Here is a 27,310-nt window from a genome sequence, read left to right on the forward strand (position 1 = left end):
TTAGCAAGGTAAAATAAAAGAAAGAGTGGAGAAGAAATCTTACCAGGAGAATCTCACTGGAAAACGATGAATTTTTCGCAGCACGGAGGAAAAGAAGATTACCAGTCACAGAGGCAAGCTCACGGGAAAAGAAGAGTATTTTCTCCCTTAGCACAGGAAATGAAAAATACCTAACACATATGTGGGAATAACATTCCCATGAATAAAACACCAAAATTTACTGTTGGTATTAAAATATTACCTTCACTTGGGAATCTTACTTGATCCAAATATGGATATCCTTCATCAGGAAAAACATATGTCTGCTGGGAATGCTAAATTCCTTGATCCAAACGGGCTGTAATATTATACTTAGTCAAGTGGTTTAGTGTGTCAAAGTGGCCATGACTGATATTTTCCTGCTACACTCTGGTTATCACCCTCTTATTGGTGGAATAAAAAAAATAATAGGTGGGTAACTATAGCCAAAACGTCAAAATAGGTGGGTGAATAGATAATTTACCCCAAAAATTAATAACCCCAAATGGAAGAAAAAGAATGTTGTTACAGTTGGATGAAACAGAAAGGACGTTAAAACATAAACAACCTCCCCCCACAAGAAGGATACGCTTGAGGGAGAGGGATCTGAGCTGCTTCCCTCTCCCTGAATTCTATCATTCTTTTCTCCATCAAATATTTTATTTATTGTTGTTGTCAACAATTTGGATTCTGGAACATTTGAATCACCCTTGGATCATTCTCTGCCCAAGGGCCAGAGACCAAAATCTAAAATTTTGAACAACAAGAAGGATAATTATACAAGTGGCAATTATTTCGAAATGGTATGTGGAAATTTGGAATCTTTTTGGCTTATTTGGGATTCTGGATTTTTTTCTTTTCGAATTTACTGTACTGTAACGATATTTTTGTTTGGAAAAAGGTGTCGGCAGGATTTTATAACGACCCTGAATTTGCTAACGTGGATTCAACTGAGAATGAGTTCGTTCCGTATAGAGGAAGGATTATGAGGACTAAATCTGGTAAAATCTCATCACCAGTGGATAGAGAGCCTTGCGTTTCCTGTACCACATTCAACATCCTGGCTCCTAGCTACAAGCGATTGGATCAGCATGTGATTTCTTCATCGTCTTCTTCTCCCTTTGTAAGATTTGCTAATCTCATTTTATCACGTGTGATAATGCAACAGAATCCCAACATACGAGAGAGTGATTTTAGAGCCTTTTGGTTAGGTAGAAATGAGAGGATTCTAGATTGGTTGCTCTATGAAAGTTCTTCCATCATCTGTCTGCAGGTTCGTTTCATGTGCCCCTCCATCCATTAACAGCCTTCATTTCTATTCTGATGTCATGAGTATCTATTTAATATGTATTTGTTTCGTTCAATGACTAGGAATTTTGGGTTGGAAACGAGGAATTGGTGCACATGTTTGAAGATAGGCTTGGTGCTGCAGGCTACGAGACCTTCAAACTCGCAAGAACCAACAACCGAGGAGATGGTATGAGCTCTTTAACTGATATCTTCTGATAATGGAAACAAATTTTATGATTTTGTTTATGAATTGAGTTGATAAGGAGGTTCTTATTGACTTCCCCAGGTTTACTAACTGCTATACACAAGGACTACTTCAGGGTCTAAAATTATAGAGAACTGCTATTCAATGACTGTGGAGACCGAGTTGCTCAATTGTTACATGTTCAATCTGTTGTCCCTTTTTCAGTAAATAAGAATATCTGTGTTGAACAAGAAACTATCATAGTGAACACCTATCTGTTGTTTCCTCACGTTTCCAGTTTATCGGTCGTAAGACTGCACCAGGTAGATTAATATCTTCTTTTGGCATATGTTCGTTTCATTTCTATGACACAAACTAAATCTGCAGTTTTGGTATTCATCTCTTAGGTTTATCAAATACTATTCTATCTGGAAACATACCAGAAAGAAAACAAACTCACCCACATGCCTGTCATACTCTGCGGGTAAGCATTATCTTCAGTTTCATCATTCAATGATCTCTTCAGCAAAGGGTGCTTTTTCTTCTTTTTGCTTTAGTCTCAATTTATTTTGTCTTCTAAATGTTATTTGTTTTTCAGTGACTGGAACTGAAGCAAGCGTGGGCATGTCTACAAGTTCCTAAGGTCCCAGGGATTTGTGTCATCTTATGATATTGCTTATGAATATACAAACAGTGGATATGCTGACAAGGTTAGTGTTATTGAATTTCAGATTTTAGCATCACATCAACAGGCCATTATATTGTTGAAATCTGCAATGCTTACTGATTAAACTTGTTGCTCTTATATCCTACAGTGGGTTAGTCATCGGAATCATAAACATCTGCGGTGTTGATTTCATATGGCTTCGTAATCCTAATAAGCCACGAAAACCATTAAAGATAAGTTGATCCGAAGCAGCTTTTGGTATAATAAAGGTTTGTTCAGCATTTTTCATTCTAATCTGTTAGTTTATTGTTCCAAATTCTTTCTACCTCACATTATAGCTTATTTAGTTTCGTTTTCTTGGTTCTAGTTTCAACTTCAAAAGGCTTCATTGGCCGAAAGAGATGCCTTTTCCTTTCTAAGGGCTGACAACAATGTCAACTATATAACTTATTCGGCTTTCTGTGATGCTCTTAGATAAGTTCTCTTCATTCACTTTCTCGATATAATTAATATAATTACAGTGATAAAATTCTCACCTTTTCCTGAATCATGTACAGGTAAACTTAACAGGTCTTTCTTATGGACTAAGTTTCCAGGATACGAAAGATCTCTGGGTCCAAGCAGACTTCGATGGAAATGGTGTTCTAGATTATGAAGAATTTAAGGTTTGCTGCATATATATATCATGTTGTAAATCTTTATGTGCTTAAACTACATAGAATAAAGCATTTAGTAATCGGTTTACATTACTATAGAGAATCTGGAATTGTACATGGTCAGAAGATCTGGATGATGATTGCAGCTCGGATGACTCGAATGAAGGTAATGAAGAAGAGGCTATTGGTTTTGCCGTGAAGAATGCAGCTCTCTTCCCTCGTGAAGTGGAGAAAGGAATATGGCCCGAAAACTACTCTCTTTCAGATCATGCTCGACTCACTGCACTGTTCTCACCGGTGAGATTACGGTGTCCACAGCAGGGCCCGTAGAGCAGTTGTGGATGCCACAAAATGAGAAATCAAATTTTGTTTTGTATATTCGACGAGTTTGCAGAGTTTAACCAGATCAGCCTAGTAATTTAATGAAAAATCATGAAGCTTGCGCTGGGTCGGGCAGAGTTTGAACTAATAATTGTATGAATCAACGAAAGAAATCAGAATGGTAAGGATGTCATAACTTCGGATTTTGGGAGTTTAAGTGTAAGTTATGCTCATAATTGTCACCTCATATTTCCATAATATATGAAGAAAATACAATTTTTGGACAATATATATAATTCATGTGTAGTGTAGCTTGAAGACTGTCTGTAAACGAGTTAAAAATAATATAATGGGATGAGAAAGGCTCGAATTCTTAACCAAGATAACTCAATAAGCTATGAGACCTACGCACTAGCCAACCGCGCCACAACCCCTTTTGCAAATGGTTTGGAACTGGTCTTCTGTAGCATAATATTGTATACATTTTATGATAATTAATAGAGGATGATGACTTGGACCTCTTCATTTTACAATCATCTCGTTGGGAATTAGTTAGTCCAAATGAATAGAAGTAACTCTCCTATGATAAACTGCGCCACTACCCGTCGTTAACATTTGACGGTAGTATTTAAGTGACAGTTAACAAAATTGATATAATTAGGGTATAGATCCTTGTAAAGTTACGTATTTTCAACTCTAGAGCCCTGCTTTGTTTTCTTACATTTTGGTCAGAACTTGTATATGATTTTTTTCATTGGATTTCCATTTTGGTCATGTATTCTATTCATGTATTAACTTACATCTAGACCAATTGAGATATGACAATACTTAGATCACTAAAATAAATCTAATATTGTATTTATAATTGATTTAAGATTGTAATATTTTTAAACTAAATTTTTAAGATTTATTTTTAATATATTTATATATATACTGATGATTATATATATGAAATCATTATTTAATATTCAAATTATAATCATAAGAAAAAATATTTAAGATTCAAATCATAAATTTATTTTTTGATTTTAAATTGTGCTCGTCAATTTGGGTATGTTAAATAAATTTTTAATTTAATTTTAAATATAATTTCATATATATAATCATTAATAACTAAATATTTTAATCGATTCCTAAATATTAGATTTAACCTATTGGTTGAGATTTTTCTTGATTACTAACGGATCTTGGGTTCAAATGTAATTAAGTTATTTTAGTTTTATTTTTTTGCCTAAACTTGAAGAAGTTATATAAAATATGTATTATCTTGACAACAAGTGTGAGAATTGGCTCAACGAATAATTCTAAAATCTAGGGGATTTAATCTATAAATTTAAAACATGTCTAGTATAAAAGATTTTTAAAGTTAATGCTCAAATTAAGGTAGTAAGGCCACAGTAGCGTTTTCACTTTTTGTTCATTTATTCTTTCTTCTCTTCCGATCTGTGGCCTTCACAGCCTCCTCGCTCACCTCCACTCCGTATTTTCCAATCTCCCGATCTAATCCAACTCTGAGGTTTTCGATATCTTTCCCTTTCTCACTGTAATTTTCTCATAAATATATATAATTTCACTTGTTTTTGCTATGGATACTGATCTCTTCTTCTTAGCTTCACCATCATTAAATTATATATATATATATATACTTTTTATTTATATTCTGTATAAAATTCGATTCTTTGTGTTAGTATACGACAGAACCCGTCAACTCTTACAATTTTCCTCCCTTCTCAGATCAAATCCTTTTTCTGTCTCCCAACTTGGTAAGCTTTTAGATTACCATTTTTTAGTATTTTGATCTCGAAATTTTGATTTTTCATCTCGTTTTTCTAATTGGGTATTTCCCTGTTTTGTGGGTTTTCTTTATTTATAGTCAAGCACAGTCAAAATCCTTTGTTTTTGTGTCTGATTTTTACTTTTGCATATTTGTAGAGATTCTGTGAGCTGGGTTTAGCTTATTCTTTGATGTTTTGTTTGAGATTTGTATTAATGGATTTTCTCGCTTGCTTGTCAGTTTTGCTTTGAGTAGGATCTACTGGATCTATATTTTGTACTTTTCTTTGAGTATGTTTTACTGGATCTGTATTTTTTTTTCATTGTCATAGACTCCTAGTATCTTATATCATTATTGATATTTAAGTAAGATATAAATTCAATCTTTGGTTTCTAGCTGTTGGCCTAAGTTAAGTAAGATAATATTAATTTGTCTTAAAATCCTATTAAGTAACCAACTAGGCTTCTTAGTACCCCTCAATTCTCTAGCGTTTTATTGGTGCATCTTCTGTCTTCTTTGGATTCCTTTTTCATAGTTCCTCATAGCTTCGGCTATAGATGATTACTTGAGGTCATGTCCTTCTTTTAGATCTCATAAGACGTATAGGGGGAGGGCTCGACAGAGTGGTGTCAAGGAGACTAGACTTAGAGTTTGTTCATTGAATATAGGCACATTAAATTCTAGGCTGCTGGAGCTGACCGACGTACTTAGTAATAGGAAAATAGATTTTGCATGTATTCAGGAGACTAGGTGGAAAGGGGCTCGCGCCAGAGAGTGTAATGGGTACAAGTTGTGGTATTCAGGCATAGATAACGCTAGAAATGGGGTGGGTATCTTGGTATCCTCTAGGCTCAAGGAAAATATAGTTGAAGTTTGTAGATACCGGGATAGGATCATGATGATTAAGGTTATTATAGAAGCGAAAGTGGTGAATGTCCTTTCAGTGTACGCCCCACACGTTGGCCTATGGAAGGGGGAGAAACGTTTCTTTTAGGATCAGTTAGATGATGTACTTAGGAGCATTCCGGAGGACCAAAGATTTTTCATAGGGGGGGACTTCAATGGACATATAGGTAATGCAACCAATAGGTATGACAGTGTTCATGGGGGTTTTGGTTTTGGTAGTTGGAACGAGAAGGGGCGTATGTTACTTGAATTTGCTACTGCACACGATATGGTGGTCACTAACTCCTTCTTTAACAAGAGAGATGTGAACTTGATTACGTTCCATAGCGGGGGACATTGTACCCAAATCGACTACATCCAGGTTCGAAATCGGGATCGATGGGCTTGCATTGATTGTAAGGTGTTTCCTGAAGAGGTATGTGCATCACAACACATATTGTTGGTTTTGGTGTTCCACGTACGCCACGGGCGGAGCACTAATAGGAGGGCTAAACTTGGTAAACCTAGGATCCTTTGGAAGAACTTACATGGAGCGACAACTGATGACTTTAGGAATAAGGTTTTGTCTAATACAAGTTTTGGAACTACAAACTCAAATAATGCAGATATGTTATGGAAAAATATAGAAAATTCCATCAGAAAGGGGCAAAAACACCCTTGGGCTGTCGACAGGGAAGGTCAAGGAGCATAAAGAATCGTGGTGGTGGAACGACGAAGTCCAAACTAAGGTGAAGACAAAGCAAACTTACTTCAAGGAGTATCTAAAATGCAATAACGATGAAGAAAGATTGAGAGCTAAATAAAGATACAAGGAGGCAAAGTGAGAAACCAAGAAAACGGTGGCTAAAGTAAAGGATAAGGCATACGAGGAAATGTACAAGAGATTAGACACCAAGGAATAACAAAACGACATCTTCAGGCTAGCAAAATACAGGGAGAATAGGAAAAAAGTTCTAGGTAGCATTAGGTTTATTAAGGACGACAATGGTGTTCTTTTAGTGAAAGATCATGATATTAAGAGGGTTTGGGGTAGTTACTTCTTTAGCTTATTTAATGATGGTGTCTCTCCCTATAGATATAGTACCGTTGATGGGTCAACCGACCATCATACTACGACCAATGACTGCCCTACAAGTAGGATTGGGTTTGAGGAAGTCAAATTGGCTCTTAAAAGATGGGTAGGGACAAAACTGTCGGTCCAGATCAAATTTCTATCACTGTGTGGTTGGTCCTAGGAGAAGAGGGAGTTAAGTGGTTGACCAACATCTTTAATATTATTCTAGATACTGCCAAGATGCCAGAGGAGTGGAGAGAGTCTACGGTGATACCAATCTGTAAGAATAAAGGAGATCCCCAACGTTGTGGCAACTACAGAGGTATTAAAATACTCAGCCATACCATGAAGCTATGGGAAAGGGTGATAGAGGCTAGGTTGAGGCAGGTTACTAAGGTTTCGGAAAACCAATTTGGCTTTATGCCATACATGTCTACTACGGAGGCGATTCATCTTCTTCGACGGCTTATGGAGAAATATAGGGAAAAAATAGAGATCTTCACATGGCGTTCATTTACCTTGAGAAGGTGTATGATAGTGTTCCCTGCGATACGATCTGGAAGACCTTGGAAACGAGACGGATCCCAACTTCTTATATCCGGGCGATTCGTGATATGTACTATAGATCTACTACATACGTCAGGACTACAGTTGGCGACACCGAGGCATTCCCGGTGGAAATCAGACTCCACTAGGGGTCGGCTCTTAGCCCTTACCTCTTTGCCTTGATTATGGACGACATCTATTGTGCGACACCAGATGGTGTTCCATGGTGTATGCTTTTCGCTGACGACATTGTCCTAGTTGCTGAAACAAAAACTGAGCTGAATAGTAGACTGGCTACCTGAAAGACTACTTTGGAAGAAAAAGGCCTAAGGATCAATATTGAAAAGATAGAGTATTTATGTTCAAACGTCAGTGGGAACCAAAACGATGAAGATGTAGAAGTATACATAGAAAGACACGTTCTCCCCTCAAATGATTGTTTCAAGTACATAGGGTCTATGATACATAAAGATGGGGGTGTGGATGATGACGTTACACACCGTATAAAGGCAGGATGACTAAAGTGGAGGGATGCTACTAGAGTTTTATGTGACAAGAAGGTGCCTTTAAAACTTAAGGGAAAATTTTATAGAATGGCAATAAGACCAGCTATGTTGTATGGATCAGAATGTTAGGCAATCAAGAAGGATCACGTAAGGAGGATGGATGCCGCAGAAATGAGAATGCTTTGATGGGCATGTGGTAGGACTCCGTGGGACATGACACCAAACTCTGCTATTAAGATGTCCTTGGGGGTGGTGCATGTATCCGAAAAAATGAGGGAGGGAAGACTACGGTGGTTTGGAAATGTCCTGTAACACCCCAAATTATGGGTTAGTGACTAAATGGTAAACTTTCAGAATTTGGTGATTAAAGTAGAAGAATGGATTAGTTCAATGATTTATCTGTAAATAAATCCTAAAAGATGTTAGTAATTAAAAAAAGGTATTAAAGGGCAAAAGGGTCATTTGACCAAGAGATGAATTAAATAATATATATATATGGATAAGGATGAGAGATTTTCCAGAAATCTCTTCTCTCTTTTCTTCTTCATTTTCTTCTTCCTCCCGTGAAAGATCCAAGGCAAAGGTAAGATTCATTGTTAGCTGATGATTTGTTGATTTTAAGAGTGGGTTTTGATCCTTAGGTAATACTTAAGATTATGGAAAGCTTAGGTTGTCCTAAAATCAAAAGATAAAGGAGATAGAGAGGATTAAAGATTAGTGGTTCTTGAATGAAATCTTGAAATATAGTTTATAATAAGAATTGAAAGTTGGATTTGACTTGTCATCAATCTAAGTAAGAGATATGAAGTAATATAATTGGATTTGAAACATGTTGCAAAATTGATGTACTTATTGAATTACATATGGAAGATAGGATTTTTAGGTTTAAGATGAAATAAATGAGTATAGATTGGTTTAAGTATGTGTACTAGAGTTAAGAATGAAAAAGGGGATGAAACATGAAGGATTTAAGCCAAAATGAATGAATTTTCGGGTTCAAAAAGAGGATTCTGGGCAGAGTGCATCGATGCATATTCATTGTGCATCGATGATGCATATTCATTGTGCATCGATGCATCAAGGTTAAAACCCAGAAATTTGTTTGAAGGTGTATCGATGCACAGGTAGTGCATCGATGCACTCTTTTAAAATAGAAACATCGAATGCAATTAGTGCATCGATGCATAAGGCATGCATCGATGCATCCCAATAATAATACAACATCGAATGTATTTTATGCACCGATGCATCAGTAGTGCATCGATGCATACCCTTATTGAAAGAAGAAATTGGCATTTATCTTAATCTAAAGAGTGAACCATTAGAGTATATTAGTTATAATACTAATATAGATCTATGTATGATTATGTAGATATAGAACGTGATCCCGTTCTGAATCAATTGAAGGATTAGAATCGAATCAAAGCAAAGCTAAGGTGAGTGCACATTATTTAGTATATGATGTTAAATGGAAAATAAGACTTATGATAAGTCTATTTCCAATAGTAAAATGCATGAATTCATAGAGGTATGTGTTTGTTATGATTTATATGTGTGCATGAGTATATGTGTTATTGATATGATTCTATGATCATAGGATGTAAACTATGTGGTAAGTGATAAGTGACTATATGAAATTATATGAGAACAAGAGATGAAAATGATTTACATGTCATATGAAAACCAGAGAAGTGTTATAAGCAAAGTGACATATATGTGATAAATGAATGATATGAAAAGTGAGATAAACAAAGTATGGTTGATATAGGGTAATATAAGAATAGCTCATAGGTTATATGATAAAGATAGAACCATATAGAAACATTAATTGAGTACTTGATAATAAGTCATAAGGTTATATGCATAGGTAATATAAGTTATAAGATGAGAATATATATGAATATCAAATAAGTTATGAGATAAGTTATATGACATTGATATATAGGCTAAATGAAAGTATACACATGAATACATATATAAGTTTATATGTTATTTTATATGCTATGGGATATACCCATGAACATATGTGATGTGATATATGTTATGAGAAATGACCCATGTGACTAAGTGTGAATTGATATAAGTATGTGATATGAAGTTATGGTATATGTGTCATATGTTATGATAGGTGATAAAACCGTGAGCCTATATGATTATGTGTTATATGTTACATGATATGACATGCGAGTTACATGAACAAATGAGAAATGATATAAGTTATATGAAACGATCTACGTGAATACATGCACTTGTGATACATGTGATATGATATGAGATATATGGTTACACATACATGTGGTATGTGACAGAAGAGAAATAACAAGTGATATGAAATGTTATAAATGATAATGCCCATGTTATGTGATATGAGAGCTAGGGGTATAGTTGGCATACCAAGAGTCGAGGGTATACCTATGTTCTACGGAACATATGGACAGAATTACCTATGTCTTTCGAGACATATGGACAGTATACCTATGTTCTAATGAACATATGGACAGTTTACCTAGGTTCTTCGGAACCTATGGACACTTGCCGAGGATCTTTATGACCTCTGGATAGGTCATTCGGGACATTTATATGAGCTGTGGTGACAGCATATGTGTGCACAACCTCAATGTACAAACATACCTTAAGTTCTCACTAGTGTACATGGGCTAATAAAGAGATTAAACAAACATACTGAATGTGATATGTATACGATGGGTTATAAATGGTTATCAAAAGTAAGTGGTTTGAAATGTGTTACATGAACCATATGAGATGGTATATGTTTATGTATGCTTTATGTTATATGAAATATTATATGTTTTATATGCCTCACTAAGTCATCGACTTAGCGTGTGATTATTTCACACGTAGGTTTGGAAAGCGAAAAGAGAAGTAAAGAGGAACAAGACAAGTCAGTTCTCCTTACCGAATGTCAGATCAGAAGAGAGGTGAATAATATGTATTTTGTATATAAAGTTCTAGTTGGCATATAATCAAAAGAATATATTGTATAAGCTCTGAATAGTTTTGTAAATGTTTTGAATAAGTTAAATGTTATAAAAGTTTTTAAAATTACTCACTATTTTATATGAATAATTGTTTGAAAAGTCAATGTGACACTTCGGACTCATATCCGGGTTGGATACGGGTTGGGGGTGTTACATTTAATGGTATCAGAGCTACGGTTTAGCCGATTCTAGGCTAAAAACGAAGCAAAAATTGTTTTAAAAAGTATACATGCCGACATAAAGTAGAAAAGTTTCTGATCTGGTTGGGTAAGGAGTGTACTGTCTTGTTAATAGAGTTAAATTATTATGTTAAATAAGATATGTGAATACCAGAGAATGATTTATGAAATTTATATATATGTTTATATGATATGATGGATGATATGTGAACATATGCAATTGACATATGTTATACAATATGAATTGGATGAGCATATGCACACGTGATATGTGATAGAAGAAATGATATGAGCACATGAAAATATGAGAGTTTCCAAAGTGAAACACAAGGCTATAGACCTGAAGGTAATAGCATTCACCTGCCCTGGCCAGGCAGGGAGAAGAGTGAAAACCTCAGGGAATGCCTGTATAAGATTAGAGAATGATTCATGATGTTGAATGATATTTCGATGTGTTTACAATGTTATATTTTGTTAACTCATAGAATGAATGTATTGAGATAGTTAAAAGATTTAGGAGCACCTAAGTTCAAAGGTGAATTTGAGGAATGTTCTATTGTTACAGACATTTGGTTAAAGGATATGAAGAAAATGTTAAACGGTTTTCATTTCTCCAAAACGGAGAAGTTAAATTGAAAAGTTTCGTTACAACATGTGCAAGTTAGAGTATGGTGAACCAATGTCACCATAAGAATGTTAAAAGATCAAGTGACGTGGTTATTATTTGTAAAAAAAGGTTCAAGAATAAGTGCATCAGTGATACGTTTATAAGATGAATGAAGTCAGAATTATGAATTCGAAACTAAGGGATAATACTGTGTATAAGCAAGAGTGTGGATATGATAAGAGTTTGTATTCTAAATGGAAAGAGTTAGCATTGGCTAACAAGAGTATGTGATGAAAATGTAATGGAATTATAATATATTGACAAGTTATGATAACCAAATATGAAGAGGATTTGGATACAATTGTATAGTTTGATCATAGTAAGGTGTTGTGGTGAAGAAGATAAAGATTTGTATGTTTGAAGGAAATACAAGTACAATAGATGATAAGAATGAGGTTATGTACAAGTAAAGTTGATTATCAAAGTTATGAAAAGATATAGTTTAGTTATGTTATAAGAAGATTTTGATAATGAAAGGATTAAATATGATAAAGGATTATAAAGATGTGCAGATTATAAGTTTGATTAGAAGTAAGAAAAGTATGTAAGGTTATATGAAGAGATTATGTGTATCGTAATATAGACAATGATGAAAGAATGAGTAAAAGTTTGGATTGTGGCGCATTAATTAGAAAATGAGGAAAGGAATCAATTGATTGATTTTTTTTTATTTGAGTGATAAGAATTGATGTTAATGTCTACAGGATGAATAACATTATGTGGATTTTAGAAAGGTCAAAGGAAAAATGCATAATTGAATGAGAAAAAAAAAACAACAGAAATGGATTGATGTTATTGGTTATTGTTTATATGATAAGCAACAAAAGATGAACGTATAAATGAAAAAGATAGTTGGAAACTAAAGGATTGAAAAGTAAGTTTCTGATGATGACAAGAAAGAATAAGTCAAGGAAGTAACATAAGAACATTAGAAGGTATGTTCTTATTATGATGTGCAGTGAAAATTCGAGGACGAATTTTCTTATAAGGAGGGGAGAGTTGTAACACCCCAAACTATGGGTTAGTGACTAAATAGTAAACTTTCAGAATTTTGTGATTAAAGTAGAAGAATGGATTAGTTCAATGATTTATCTGTAAATAAATCCTAAAAGATGTTAGTAATTAAAAAAATGTATTAAAGGGCAAAAGGGTCATTTGACCAAGAGATGAATTAAATAATATATATATATATATGGATAAAGATGAGAGATTTTCCAGAAATCTCTTCTCTCTTTTCTTCTTCATTTTCTTCTTCCTCCCGTGAAAGCTCCAAGGCAAAGGTAAGATTCCTTGTTAGCTGGTGATTTGTTGATTTTAAGAGTGGGTTTTGATCCTTAGGTAATACTTAAGATTATGGAAAGCTTAGGTTGTCCTAAAATCAAAAGATAAAGGAGATAGAGAGGATTAAAGATTAGTGGTTCTTGAATGAAATCTTGAAATAGAGTTTATAATAAGAATTGAAAGTTGGATTTGACTTGTCATCAATCTAAGTAAGAGATATGAAGTAATATAATTGGATTTGAAACATGTTGCAAAATTGATATAATTATTGAATTACATATGGAAGATAGGATTTTTAGGTTTAAGATGAAATAAATGAGTATAGATTGGTTTAAGTATGTGTACTAGAGTTAAGAATGAAAAAGGGGATGAAACATGAAGGATTTAAGCCAAAATGAATGAATTTTCGGGTTCAAAAAGAGGATTCTGGGCAGAGTGCATCGATGCATATTCATTGTGCATCGATGCATCAAGGTTAAAACCCAGAAATTTGTTTGAAGGTGTATCGATGCACAGGTAGTGCATCGATGCACTCTTTTAAAATAGAAACATTGAATGCAATTAGTGCATCGATGCATAAGGCATGCATCGATGCATCCCAATAATAATACAACGTCGAATGTATTTTATGCACCGATGCATCAGTAGTGCATCAATGCATACCCTTATTGAAATAAGAAATTGGCATTTATCTTAATCTAAAGAGTGAACCATTAGAGTATATTAGTTATAATACTAATATAGATCTATGTATGATTATGTAGATATAGAACGTGATCCCGTTCTGAATTAATTGAAGGATTAGAATCGAATCAAAGCAAAGCTAAGGTGAGTGCACATTATTTAGTATATGATGTTAAATGGAAAATAAGACTTATGATAAGTCTATTTCTAATAGTAAAATGCATGAATTCATAGAGGTATGTGTTTGTTATGATTTATATGTGTGCATGAGTATATGTGTTATTGATATGATTTTATGATCATAGGATGTAAACTATGTGGTAAGTGATAAGTGACTATATGAAATTATATGAGAACAAGAGATGACAATGATTTACATGTCATATGAAAACCAGAGAAGTGTTATAAGCAAAGTGACATATATGTGATAAATGAATGATATGAAAAGTGAGATAAACAAAGTATGGTTGATATAGGGTAATATAAGAATAGCTCATAGGTTATATGATAAGGATGGAACCATATAGAAACATTAATTGAGTACTTGATAATAAGTCATAAGGTTATATGCATAGGTAATATAAGTTATAAGATGAGAATATATATGAATATCAAATAAGTTATGAGATAAGTTATATGACATTGATATATAGGCTAAATGAAAGTATACACATGAATACATATATAAGTTTATATGTTATTTTATATGCTATGGGATATATCCATGAACATATGTGATGTGATATATGTTATGAGAAATGACCCATGTGACTAAGTGTGAATTGATATAAGTATGTGATATGAAGTTATGGGTATATGTGTCATATGTTATGATAGGTGAAAAAACCGTGAGCCTATATGATTATGTGTTATATGTTACATGATTTGACATGCGAGTTACATGAATAAATGAGAAATGATATTAGTTATATGAAACGATCTACGTGAATACATGCACTTGTGATACATGTGATATGATATGAGATATATGGTTACACATACATGTGGTATGTGACATAATAGAAATAACAAGTGATATGAAATGTTATAAATGATAATGCCCATGTTATGTGATATGAGAGCTACGGGTATAGTTGGCATGCCAAGAGTAGAGGGTATACCTATGTTCTACGGAACATATGGACAGAATTACCTATGTCTTTCGAGACATATGGACAGTATACCTATGTTCTAAGGAACATATGGACAGTTTCCCTAGGTTCTTCGGAACCTATGGACACTTAGCGAGGATCTTTATGACCTCTGGATAGGTCTTTCGGGATATTTATATGAGCTGTGGTGACAGCATATGTGTGCACAACCTCAATGTACTCACATACCTTAACTTCTCACTAGTGTACATGGGCTAATAAAGAGATTAAACAAACATACGAATGTGATATGTATACGATGGGTTATAAATGGTTATCAAAAGTAAGTGGTTTGAAATGTGTTACATGAACCATATGATGTTATATGCGTTTCTTAATGATAATGATAGATATTATGATAATGATGGTATATGTTTATGTATGATTTATGTTATATGAAATATTATATGTTTTACATGCCTCACTAAGTCATCGACTTAGCGTGTGATTGTTTCACACGTAGGTTTGGAAAGCGAAAAGAGAAGTAAAGAGGAACAAGACAAGTCAGTTCTCCTTACCGAATGTCAGATCAGAAGAGAGGTGAATAATATGTATTTTTATATATAAAGTTCTAGTTGTCATGTAATCAAAAGAATATATTGTATAAGCTCTGAATAGTTTTGTAAATGTTTTGAATAAGTTAAATGTTATGAAAGTTTTTAAAATTACTCACTATTTTATATGAATAAATGTTTGAAAAGTCAATGTGACACTTCGGACTCGTATCCGGGTTGGATACGGGTTGGGGGTGTTACATGTCCTTAGGAAACAACCGTCGGATGTAGTCAGGAGGGTAGAGTCGATTTCAGTCGACGGTGCCAGAAGGAGAAGACGACCAAGGCGGAAGTGGGAAGACTGCTTGAGATCTAATTTGAAGGATTTAGCCCTTACCGAGGACATGACATCTGATAGGAAAGTATGGAGACTTAAGACCAGGGTAGCCAAGTAGTGCGGGTCACATCCATAGGGTGTATCATCTATGTCGTCTTTTATGCATTTGTAGTAATTTCCATGACTTCTACTTTTTATAGGTTTCTGTCATTGGAATTTATGAAGGCTTAGAACTAGGGTAGCGGAGTAGTGTTGCCTTAGTTTAAGTTTTAACCCAGTTGACTTTATTCATTCTCATAGCATGCTATCGTTGACTCCTGTGTATCATTCTCTTCATATTTCCTCTTTTTAAATTTAGTCGGGCCTTACGTTTCTGTCTATATGCAGAGATTTTTACATATGGATTTATTTGCAGGGATTACTTCCCATTACAGACACGCATAAGAAGACTGTATATGAAAACTGTTCAACTATGTATTTATTTATTTATACATGAATTGCATTTTATCTTTATTTTAAATTTTTTGACTGCTGGAGGTCTTCCACGGAAGCTGCTCTCAACCCGGCGTTGGGGGCAGCCTACTACCATACCTCCCCCTTATCCCATTGTATATGGGAATATGGTTTTGTTGTTGTTGCTCAAATTAAGGTAGTAGACAAATTAAAAACAGAATCAGAATCAAATTGTATTAAATGAAAATCCAAGGAAACAAATCATATACAAGTAGTAACCGAAATGAAAGAAAACAAAGCAGAGTGTCAGCGTCGTGAATACGTAACTTTACAAGGACTCGTGCCCTAATTATATCAATTTTGTTAATTGCACTTATGTTAACTGTTAACAACATTCTGCCTATATTGAAACCATTTAAATAGTTAATTGGTCATATTGACACAAATTTGAAAATAGTGGTCAGTTCGAGACAAAACTCATAATTGGGTAGTCATTTATGTAGTTAACCCTATAAAAAGGTTGATATGTTGAATTCAAACTCATTAAATGGAAGAAAAAAAACAAAGTAACAGATGGTTTGGTAAAATTATACATCTTGACTAATAGTTCAATGGTAATTTACAAAACAATCTCTAAAACTATTCAAGTATTTTCTACAAGGACTTTAACCCCTCTTACACTTGTATAATATCATAATTAGGCTCCCTCTAGGCTAAAAAACATAACTAATTATAATTAGATCTACTATATATACCGTACAAATGTACACAGTCGACTTAGCTTTTGATATCAACATGAAAGTAAAAATCAGAAATTGGCATGCTCATATAAACTTAGTTTTTTTTATAACCAACTCAATAACCATATTTTAGTCCTTTGTCATCTTTTTCAAAACGCCGCTAGAATCGCCGCTGTAGAACAGTTTTACTTCATATATGAAGTAATATGAATATCTGCATTTGAAGTTTAACAGTCCATGCATGACAAGATCAACAGAAGCTGCAGTGCCTGGAACTTTTGCATTAATGTAAATATATAATACGGAGTACACAGGAATTTATGTTAGGGACAAACGTATAATATTTTAAGGGAAAAAAATTGATTTGGACCTTGTTCTTCATTAGCTGCTCCAAAGGAAGAGAAAAATGGGAAATCAATCTCGTATGGTACAACTAAAAGTCTACAAATGAGTTAGTTTTGGGCCCCCAACGAACGGAAAGAATGGATTGCTCCTTCATCCTTGCATAGCATGCATGAATATATGCCAATAGAAACAGCAAGGCATGGAAGATTCTAGAATGTCTACAACTAGCCTTTTTTATATTCTTCGGACATAAAAAAGAACCAACAAAGCAATGACAATGAATGTGATTGAATGATGAACTGTGGGGTCGACTCTTGCACTATCTCAGCAACTTCCCTTGCAAGGGGGAAACAATCCTAGTACCATATGAAAAAGAAAATGAACAGAATCATACGTACTTTAGTCAATCCTTTTACTAAGCAAGTCAAAATTCTCGATCCTTCCTCTTTAGTATTTATCATTTCCATATATGCACAAAACCCTTGCCACGTAGGAGAAATGATCTAAAGCCTACATCATCACCCTCCTCAGTAAATTGGAAAAACTGTAAACGCGGTTTCTGGGGAGGGTCCCTCTCACTTTTGGAACCTTAGACCCCAAGGGTCAAATTATGTAATTTCTGATGACCTTTCACTTCAAAGACCAGTGACAGTGTCAGTGACAGTGCCAGTGCCATATAAACCAGTACGTAGTTCACTCTGTTCTTACAACACAATACAGCAACGATTGTTTTTTCATCTTTTTTTACTTCCATCAGATCACCAGCCTTCCTTCTTCTTTTTCGGTTTTGAAATGAGGAACAAAAAGGGTTACCACATCATTCGGTCAATAGCTAATGAAGAACGGTTCAGCAATTACTATTGCTATTACCTCTTCTGGGTTGCTGTCGGTTACTATCTGTGGAAAAAAATACTCAGCATAACGGGGTACAGATTCCACCCCACGGATTTCGAGCTCCTCCATTTCTATCTTCACAACAAAAACCTCGGCCGTGATTCTCTTGTCCAAGCTATCGCTGAAGTTGAAGATATTTGCGGGTTAGAGCCGTGGCAATTACCTGGTAATAATAACTACTTATATTTCACCAGATGGTCTAGTTTCACACAGCCTTTTTGATACCATTCAATAATAATGACTTTCTTTTGTAGGACATTCGAATATACACTCCGGCGATCAGGTGTGGTATTTCTTTTACAGGCCGAGTTTTAAGTACCAAAACAGTTCGAGAATCAATAGAACAACCAGCGAAGGTTACTGGAAACCGACGGGCAAACCTCGCAAAATTATGGCTAGGGACATGGAGACCGAGATTGGCAAGAAAAGGACGTTGGTTTTCTATAAGGGGCGTGTTAGTGATCATGAAAAAATCAAGACCGGTTGGATCATGCATGAATATGAGCTCACTGCTACTGATCTTCCTAACCAGGTATATATGTTTTTTCTATGTATGCTATGTTCCTACAATTTTTGTTCTTTGATGACATGATTTTACTTCGGTTGTTTTGTTTCCCTTTTCATTTGTGCAGACAACTTTTGTTCTCTGTAAATTGAAGAGGAAATTCGGGAAGGATGAGGTTTCATGCATTGAAGAATGTCAGTCGAGTCATTATTTGCCTCCTAACTTGGGGAATTATATTGAAAATAATGCAAATGAGGCAAAGGCTGCTAGATGCCTCACGGTAATTTCATGCTGATTAATAGTATAATTGACCTGTTTTTCATAGTCAATATGATGATGTTACATGTATATATGTTGCTAAACTTATTATTTTGTCTGCAAATGATACAGGACAGAGAAGACCCTAACAAGATGTTAGAACAGGTGGAAGTTCTTGATGATCATCAAGGGCTTGAACATCAATCTATGGAGTTGTGGAATTCATATCTTGTCAGCGGTTGTCCTAATACCGGCTCTTTGCCTTTTGATTTCAGAAACCTAGATGCAGAATATGCAATTCCAATTGTAAGTTCTTAGTGTGGGGATAGGTTCTCTCGTGGTGAATTTTGATAAATGAAATCGAACTGATTTACTAATATTGTATGATTTAGCACCCATCGGTTAACGAGATACCAATCGAACAAGAGGAACCTCAAAATCAATCTAGCACCAATGAACAAGGCAGAAACTTAGGGAACGTAGTGCCTTCTAATGAAAGAAGCAATCAATATGATAGATCTACCATGCCATCTAATTCCAGAACTGATACTGCTGAAGATTCAGTTCAGATAGTAAGAAATGGCTAGCCATAACATCTCTAACTGCTTAGTCATTTGGTCATCAATATCTAGAATTAATGATTCTTTATTATGATATATATAGGATTTATCAAATTCGGTTGGACCATCAATGGATGAAATCTTCGGAAAACTAGAAGCACTTCCAGAAGTAAATGGATTTGTAAGAAACTCCTTTACAATTTTTTTTTTAAAAAAGTAAACACTGATGTTTAATTCCATTTCTGATTCAGGTCCAGGGAAACAGTTGTGGCCAAATGTTTGATGATTGGCCTTTAGATTACAGGATGTCCGAAGATGGAAACACATGGGATGCTTTCGACAATCAAACTAGCATTAACGAAGAGCAAAATCTAACAGGTATAGATAGTGAGCGTAGTTTGTGTTGTGCAGGCATATTGGATTCACCTCATGCAGTAAATATGTCCAGGAAAAGATTACGCACTGATTATGAAGATTTGGTTTGGACATGAATTCCCAGTAACACAGAAAGAACCCTCTCCCCCTCCCTTGTAATATTGGGGGTCTTTAGGAGGAGTTAAAGAAGATTGTTATTTGGATTTCAACTAGTTTGTAATTTCTGCTTGTGTATGCTATAACTTGTGTGCATCTGAATATATGTAATTTGATGTAGATTCCATAACGTCCTTGATACGGGATTTCAGAATTAGAATATATGTAATTTGAAGTCATTTAGGAGTGAATGAATCTTGTAACTTATGTGAATTCGAATTTTATATACTTTAGTTTTTGTTGTTTTCTTTATGAATTTATCAACAAGGTTTTAAGTTAATTAATGACTTGTTTTCTCTGAAGAAGAATTAAGAATGAGTTTTAGTAATCTTCATGCGAAAATCACCACATCCCATCCCAAGGCCCAAGCTATTCTCATTGACATGGTGCGAATTATCATATATAATTAAAAACAAAAAAACAAAAGCATATTATATGCATCACTATATCTTGTTTTTCCAAGATGACTAGTCGATATATAATTTATGTTGCTGTAATTAATTAAGGAACGAATTACTATCCCAACGATTTTAGGGGGGGAAAAGTTAGTGTGGCTATTACTATATTGTTGTCATCTATAAAGAGATGTGGAATTAAACACATACTAGGTATCAATTTCATCATATGATCTTTAACATAAGAATCAATTCATTTTTAAAGGGACAAGTCCTTTGCTCATAAATATTCTCATTTGGATAAGTTATTTGCCAACCTAGGAAGAGAAGCAATTACTTGGTGTTTAATGGACTCATTGTTAGGCTAAAATTTATACCAGAGTTAAAAGTATTAGTTGTAAAATCAAAGCCTAAGTTTTTGTGTGTGCAAATTATAGTTTCTATAATAAGGAGATAATGCGATCTTTGGATGGTGTAATAAAATATTCACATTGGGTGTGATCAGTTCATTATATTTTTAATTATTTATATTGTTATTCATTTAATTAGTATAAAAAATTATTTTAATATAATATTTTTAAAATTTTAAACTTAATAAACCCTAATCTAAAAATCTTAAACAAATAAAATAATCCTTACACTGATGGAGTTTGTGAAGAAGGATAAAAATGTGTCTTATTAACTTGATTATGATGGGTGGAATTAGGGGTGTTCATTCGGTTAAAACGGTGGCCGACCGAACCGAATTAACCATAACCGAATTAATCAAATTTATTTTTCTTTAACCGTTAACCGAACCGAATTTTTTTTCAAACATATTAACCGAACCGAATAAATTTCGATTAATTCGGTTAATTTCGAATTAACCAAATTTTTTTTAAAATTTTCTAATTTATATAAAATTAAATATTTTTTAATTCAAAAAAAGTTTATAATTAATTTAAATAATAAATAATTATAAAATAAAAATTTTAGATAAATTTTTTAATTAATTAATATTGATTTAAGTTTAAAAGTTATTAGATCTTAAAGTATTAATTGGGTTTTAAATGGTCTGGGTTTAGCCCATATGTTATATATAATATATTTAATATTTTTTAATTAAAAAACAGTTTACAATTAATTTAAATAATATATAATTATAAAATAAAAAATTTATATAATTTTTTAATTAATTAATATTGATTTAAGTTTAAAAGTTATTGAATCTTAAATTATTAATTGAGTTTTTAATGATTTGAGTTGAGCCCATATGTTATATATAATATATTTAATATTTAAAATTTAATTTCGGTTAATTTAGTTAATTCGGTTAATTAATCGAATTCGAACCAAATTAACCGTTAACCGAATTTTAAAAATTTTCTTAACCGTTAACCGACCGAACTAATTCGGTAACCGAATCGAATTAATCGAATTAATTCGGTTCGGTCGGTTAACCGAATTAATTCGATTATTTGAACACTCCTAGGTTGAATAGTTAGTGAGGAGCATAACAAACTTGGAAAAGGAGAGGGGCAGAAAGTGAGTTGATCAGACACGGTTTCCAAATACCAGTTCTTTTATCAGCTCATATTCAGAGCTTCAAACACCATATTCATTGACCTCTCTTTTTCTCTCTTTATAGCTGATCAAAAGATTGACGCGGTTTAAGTGGGGTCTGGATGCTGCCTTTTTCCACAACCAAAAAACTTACAATGCAAGCTATTCTAATATTCTCATTTCTTACTGCTTCACTCTTCTAATATTCTTCCTTTTTTTCAAAGTGATGTTCATATTTGGTTATTTCATTTATTTATTTTTTGAGTAATTGGTCACCCAATTTAACCTAGCATGAAACATCAAGTTATGTTTTGTTGTTTCCTTGCAGTTCAAGCAGTTTTCAATTTTATTTTGTCTTGTTTCTTCGTTCTATCTGCTGAGCTACTTTGGATGAACATGAAGCATGTTAAGGGATTTAGATTCCACCCAACAGATGCAGAAGCCATGGAACTTCTATGGGAAAAACAGGTTCTCGACCGTGATTTGTTTGTCCAAGTTGGTGATTCACCCGTTCCACTCATAACCCACTTCGAAGACATCTGCAAATTCGAACCTGGAGAATTGCCTGGTAAAGCTACTTGTTGCATGTCCTAGTTTTTGGGATGCCCACTTTGTAAGTTGTTTCTTTTTCTTTTTTGCAGGGTGGTCGGAGTTACAGTCAAGTGACAACGTCTGGTATTTCTTTTGCTCACCAAAATACAAGTACCATAATAGTAAACGAAAAAACAGAGTAACCAAGAAAGGTTACTGGAATCCGACGGGAAAACCCCGTGAAATAGTGACAACATTCAACGGAAAAAATATCACTGGAACCAAACAGACCATGGTTTTCTACAAAGGTCGGGTTCGTGATAAAAACAAAAAAGAAAATAAGACCCCATGGCTCATGCATGAGCTTGAGCTCACTCTTAATCTTCCAAACCAAGTATGTTCTATATGCACGGATCCTTTTTTTCCACTTTTATGCCTGTGTTCTTTGGTGATGCAACATATATATATTGGTTTCCAAGGAATTTTTCGGTGGAGTTTTTTCTTAAATTACAAGGCATATATTGTTTTTTTTATTTCTCTGGATCAGTTAGCTTGATAAATTTCTTTTTCATTTAATTGTTTGTAGAAAAGTTTAACTCTTTGTAAATTGAAGAAAAAAGGGAGGAAGGTAGATATTTCAACAGGTGAAGAAGGGCAATCAAATCTGTGTTTGCCTTCTAACTTAGAAAACCACTGTCCAAACAATGCAATTCCAGAGGTTAGATGTACCCAACTTCTTTAAATTATCTTCCTTTATGTTAATGATGGTGAACAATATTAAGAGGTTATGATCTATTTCTCTATGATTCAGGGCCAGTTAAACTCGAAGGAGCCATTAACAGAGCCAGTATCATTCACTGAAAACAGTGGAATTCAATCTGAATCAGTCGCCAATGAACAGACTATAGATGAATTTGTGGATACACTTATTAAGAATGATGAGTTCTACAGCAATCAACCAACCTTTCTTTATGAGAAAGAAGACTCCATGCTATATTCTGACTCTCAAATTTATAATGTCAATACCGATATTCAAAAGGTAAGATAGGGGATTTCTTTATTGTTTTCTAATAAAAAATTTCACAAAAAAGTGCATCTAAAACCAAATTTGGTTTATGATTCAGAACCAGGAAGGCTTTGGTGAGTTGCTAAACCAGAAGCTGAAGGCACCTAATGACTGTGTTCCGGCTATGAACCAAATTTGGATCAGTGATCATGATAATTCATCATGGAGTTCAGTTGTATTTGCTAATGATCCAACCAACCCAAATGGAGATGACAATCAACAGAATACTTTATTTGCTGAAGAAAATGGAGATGGCAATCAACAGAATATTTTATTCTCTAGCTTGGCTTTTGAAAACCATGTTCCAGTGGATTCCATTCCAACGGTAGGTTTTGTGAGAAATTTTCAATCAACATTTTGCGGTGATGAAGGGTGCAATAACTAAGCTGTGGGTTTTTTCTTTCTTTCTTCTCTTATCTTTTTATGATTCAGGAAGGATCAGAGTTTAATGAATTTTTCCACAATGGGATACAATACATAGCTAAATTATTATCACCAGTACCAGAAGCACCTAAAAACTCAGACGAGGTTCGAAATTGTGATGATGGGTTTTGGAATTCAATTGTCTTCACCACTGATAAAGCTGAAGCTTATCCTCAACTCTTTGAAAGCAAGCAACACAGCTTAATTACTTCGAACCAGAAGGTCAACTTATCCTCCATGATCACACTGGATGATCCATACCCAATGGAGGGACAAGCTGGTTCTTATAATAAAACAAACTTCTAATAAGATATAAGTGTTACATAGAATTTAGGCATAGCGCACTCTAGATACTAGAACCCTTTATATGTGTGTGTGGATAAGTGGCTGATTTTATCATTCAAGAAAATCAGCCAGAGTGAAGGAAAGGTACTTCAAATTTAAAGTATGTCTTAGAACCCTTATATTGCCTTATGCACAATGCACAAAAAAGGCATTAGCCTGTGTGAACTGCAATATGTATGTGTGAGGGTTATATGGTGTCTATGTGTGTATATGGCTATTGTATGGTCTAGTGTAGTCTATCTACAAAACATACAATCTTTTATATCAGTCAAATAACCAATATCAATATGTGTGTTTTCCTTGCAAAAAAACCGTGTGCCTAGGCTCTAGTCTTCCTACTAATCAAATGGATCTCACCTGAAAAAGGTTTGAGGGGCATTGTCTAGTCCTGAGCCTGGCCTTAACAATATTGATAGAATTAATGAGAAATTAGGGATATCAACGTGAGCATAGTGTAACAGGGCATCTATGCTATAATATAAGTATGAAAGGACAAGGTATGAAGGAGAATATGAATGTGTGTGTAGCATGGATGCGTTTATAGATAATTGAGATTACACATAACAGAAAATTGAATGAACAAAAGCTATTTTTAGTTTGAATATCATGTGAACAATAAAAAAATAATCAAACTATCTCAATGTCTTAACTAAAAACCTGTGTTATACAAAATTTTACAACATGTGCGATGAAGCAGGCCCATATACATCGATTCATAGTTGACTTGGTTATCACTAGTTCACAAGAAAGAAACATTTCATCAGTTTCTGACAAACACGATGGAGTTTGTTAAAGTTCAAGTAGAAAAATAAAATAATTCAGGAAAATAGTTGAGATCTCAGATACCAAAGTGCCACTGAAATCATAACAGAAACATGATAACCAACACAACTGATAACATTTTGCATGGATAGAATCTTTAATTTCATTCATAATATCCTCGACCACTCCTCCTCCCCATCCCATCAGCTAGGGTCAGTTGTAACAATTACTAAATATCATATAAATTCCAAGTTCCACTAGAGGCATATTAATCTACAATCCAAAGGGAAAAACCCTACTTGACCACATTCAAGGCTCATGCAGTTGACATAGTAGTTAGGAAACAGCTATCGCAACTATGAAGAATGAATATAAACACAAATGATGATTATCTAACATGTGAAAAATTGCAAAGTATAGATTATCTGACCTTTTAGTGCCACTGAATTAGATGAGAAAACAAATAAATCAATGATGTAAATCACTGCAGGTGGAAACTCCCAGACCTGCAGAAAGCAAAACTGGAGTTAGATGTATGATCATGAAAGATAAAGATAGAACAGTGTTGTGATTTCTCAAAACAAGATGTCATTCTAGTCAACAGGCCAAGTGCCATTAGAAAGCAAACCATCATCGCAATGAGAAGAATCTTGAAGTAACTTGAAATTAGAATTGCAAGCAGCAGATCTCTGAAGCTGTGACGTTTAGAACAAAACAGTGATCCATACAATAAATAGTTAGTCCATGATAACCCTACAAATAAATACTGAAATGAGTACCTTGTCTCATAGTAGCCCACTAAAAAAAAATGCAAATATTTACCTGGAGAATCGAGCTGATGTCTTAAGCAAACTCTTGATTGCAAGAAAAAAAGAACATAGAAACATATAGTTTCCCAGAAATACATCCACCAACACCTACAATTGGCATTAGCAAAGACATTCATTAGAAATTATCTACAGGCCAAACATTAGAAATCTAGAACCTGAATTTTTTGGCACTTCCATAAGATGAACAAACCTTACGATATATCCAAAAGAACGAAGAAATGCTCATGGACGTGCCCCATTCTTCCTCAGGCTTTTTGACGATCAAACTTCTGTCTTAGAGCGCTAAGGAACCCAAGTTATGTAAAAAAATCTTGGAATCACAGAACCATGTTGTAGTTAGTTAAATTATATCTATTAAGTAAAATTTGCTTTCTATATGGATACATGCATCCAGCACAAGAAAACCAACTAATGACTTCCACAAAAGACCCTGCAAAGTTTTAGGGGGGGAAAAACAACCAATTTCATGTAAGAGGTAGCATGTCCAAATAATTAAACAGAGACAAAAAATTAAGTTTCAAAAATAACAGTGCAAAACCAAATAATTCAATAATACCTGAAAATGGGTACTTTCATGGTTGAGGACATTGAAGAGTACATGTCTGTAAGCTTTTGGCTTGTGCAAGATTAAATCAATCAAAACAATCTACACACATTTTTAAAAAATCAGAAACCCAATTTTCATTTTATTTAGTTAAAATTACTCCAACAAACTAACAAAAAATATAAGGGCGTTGATTAGATTGCCAACAAAATTCAAGGGGTTTACCATGAGCTCACATTCAATATACTCATCAGCAACTGCTTTACAGTTCACCTATGAACAAATGCACAGCTTAATAAGAAAACGAAGAAAAAAATACTGATTTTTAGAAATAAGGAACAAAAGTAAATCTTACACATTTCATCAATCGAATGTTTCCCGGAGAGTATTGAACGAAAAGGGTTTTGATCCGAAACCCGCACTGGACACACCGGTATTCCATTAACACGTACGAGAAACGAAAACTAATACTAATAAAAAAGATGGCAATTTTTGTTTACGGCTTCATTTACTGCAATAGATTTGGTAGTGAAAAAGGCTGGACTTATTAAACTGCAAATCTGCAGAGCGAAACTTGAACAGGAAAAAAAGGAACGGAAACTGAAAATTTTACTCTCCAGGAAATGGTCGGATTGAACAGACTCCGGATCGGACCCATTAAATTGTTTGGATAATGAATTTTCTTGGAAAGGTCCAATATTTAGGGACAGGAGCCTATATATTTCCCAATGTTAACAAAAGAGGTATGTGAGCCAGGCCCACTTTGTTCCCAAGAATTTTCATACATATCTTTACGCATTTCTTTATTTAATTTTTATTTAAAATCTGCGTGCTCATGATTTTGATTTGAGAAGAAAATCTGAGATTGGGTA

General features: G+C 34.1%; 3 protein-coding genes and 1 pseudogene across 4 annotated transcripts; 3 read left to right on the forward strand and 1 right to left on the reverse strand.

Moving 5' to 3' along the window:
- Positions 1-740: 740 nt before the first annotated feature.
- LOC120135261 lies at positions 741-3,300 on the forward strand (annotated as a pseudogene).
- A 14,678-nt stretch (positions 3,301-17,978) lies between these two features.
- On the forward strand, positions 17,979-20,177 carry LOC120135255 (NAC domain-containing protein JA2-like). Of its 2 annotated transcripts, XM_039151552.1 has the most exons (7): positions 17,979-18,312; positions 18,401-18,678; positions 18,779-18,931; positions 19,042-19,215; positions 19,302-19,481; positions 19,573-19,650; positions 19,721-20,177. In XM_039151552.1, exons 1-7 carry the CDS (start codon positions 18,045-18,047, stop codon positions 19,958-19,960), a joined length of 1,371 nt encoding a protein of 456 aa, XP_039007483.1. In that variant the 5' UTR covers positions 17,979-18,044; the 3' UTR covers positions 19,961-20,177. The 2 variants fall into 2 exon arrangements, with proteins under 2 accessions (XP_039007483.1, XP_039007484.1); XM_039151553.1 differs by lacking the exon at positions 19,302-19,481.
- A 1,975-nt stretch (positions 20,178-22,152) lies between these two features.
- LOC120135348 (NAC domain-containing protein 4-like) lies at positions 22,153-24,588 on the forward strand. The gene is made up of 6 exons (XM_039151624.1): positions 22,153-22,505; positions 22,579-22,862; positions 23,055-23,186; positions 23,280-23,507; positions 23,593-23,859; positions 23,967-24,588. Exons 1-6 carry the CDS (start codon positions 22,229-22,231, stop codon positions 24,261-24,263), a joined length of 1,485 nt encoding a protein of 494 aa, XP_039007555.1. The 5' UTR covers positions 22,153-22,228; the 3' UTR covers positions 24,264-24,588.
- Positions 24,589-24,691: 103 nt separating this feature from the next.
- Positions 24,692-26,892, reverse strand: LOC120135277 (protein ARV 1-like). The gene is made up of 9 exons (XM_039151564.1): positions 26,794-26,892; positions 26,664-26,711; positions 26,451-26,540; positions 26,279-26,324; positions 26,085-26,167; positions 25,887-25,981; positions 25,693-25,759; positions 25,495-25,570; positions 24,692-25,036 (listed from the first exon to the last, which is right to left on the reverse strand). The coding sequence occupies exons 1-9, from the start codon at positions 26,878-26,880 to the stop codon at positions 24,948-24,950; spliced, it is 681 nt and encodes a 226-aa protein (XP_039007495.1). The 5' UTR covers positions 26,881-26,892; the 3' UTR covers positions 24,692-24,947.
- Positions 26,893-27,310: the final 418 nt, after the last annotated feature.

Source organism: Hibiscus syriacus, unplaced genomic scaffold (assembly GCF_006381635.1).
Source record: "Hibiscus syriacus cultivar Baekdansim isolate YM2019G1 unplaced genomic scaffold, ASM638163v2 tig00110607_pilon, whole genome shotgun sequence".
Lineage (NCBI taxonomy): Eukaryota > Viridiplantae > Streptophyta > Magnoliopsida > Malvales > Malvaceae > Hibiscus > Hibiscus syriacus.

What these genes read in the sequence shown, in the direction of transcription:
- LOC120135255 (XM_039151552.1), top strand. Translation starts at nt 18,045, where the DNA reads ATGAGGAACAAAAAGGGTTACCACATCATTCGGTCAATAGCTAATGAA. An exon ending in AGGCTGCTAGATGCCTCACG is followed by an intron (nt 18,932 to 19,041) that starts GTAATTTCATGC and finishes CAAATGATACAG; the next exon opens with GACAGAGAAGACCCTAACAA. An exon ending in CAGAATATGCAATTCCAATT is followed by an intron (nt 19,216 to 19,301) that starts GTAAGTTCTTAG and finishes TGTATGATTTAG; the next exon opens with CACCCATCGGTTAACGAGAT.
- LOC120135348 (XM_039151624.1), top strand. Translation starts at nt 22,229, where the DNA reads ATGAAACATCAAGTTATGTTTTGTTGTTTCCTTGCAGTTCAAGCAGTT. An exon ending in CAAACAATGCAATTCCAGAG is followed by an intron (nt 23,187 to 23,279) that starts GTTAGATGTACC and finishes TCTATGATTCAG; the next exon opens with GGCCAGTTAAACTCGAAGGA. An exon ending in CAGTGGATTCCATTCCAACG is followed by an intron (nt 23,860 to 23,966) that starts GTAGGTTTTGTG and finishes TTTATGATTCAG; the next exon opens with GAAGGATCAGAGTTTAATGA.
- LOC120135277 (XM_039151564.1), bottom strand. Translation starts at nt 26,880, where the DNA reads ATGGAATACCGGTGTGTCCAGTGCGGGTTTCGGATCAAAACCCTTTTC. An exon ending in ACATTCGATTGATGAAATGT is followed by an intron (nt 26,712 to 26,793) that starts GTAAGATTTACT and finishes ATTTGTTCATAG; the next exon opens with GTGAACTGTAAAGCAGTTGC. An exon ending in ATATTGAATGTGAGCTCATG is followed by an intron (nt 26,541 to 26,663) that starts GTAAACCCCTTG and finishes AAATGTGTGTAG; the next exon opens with ATTGTTTTGATTGATTTAAT.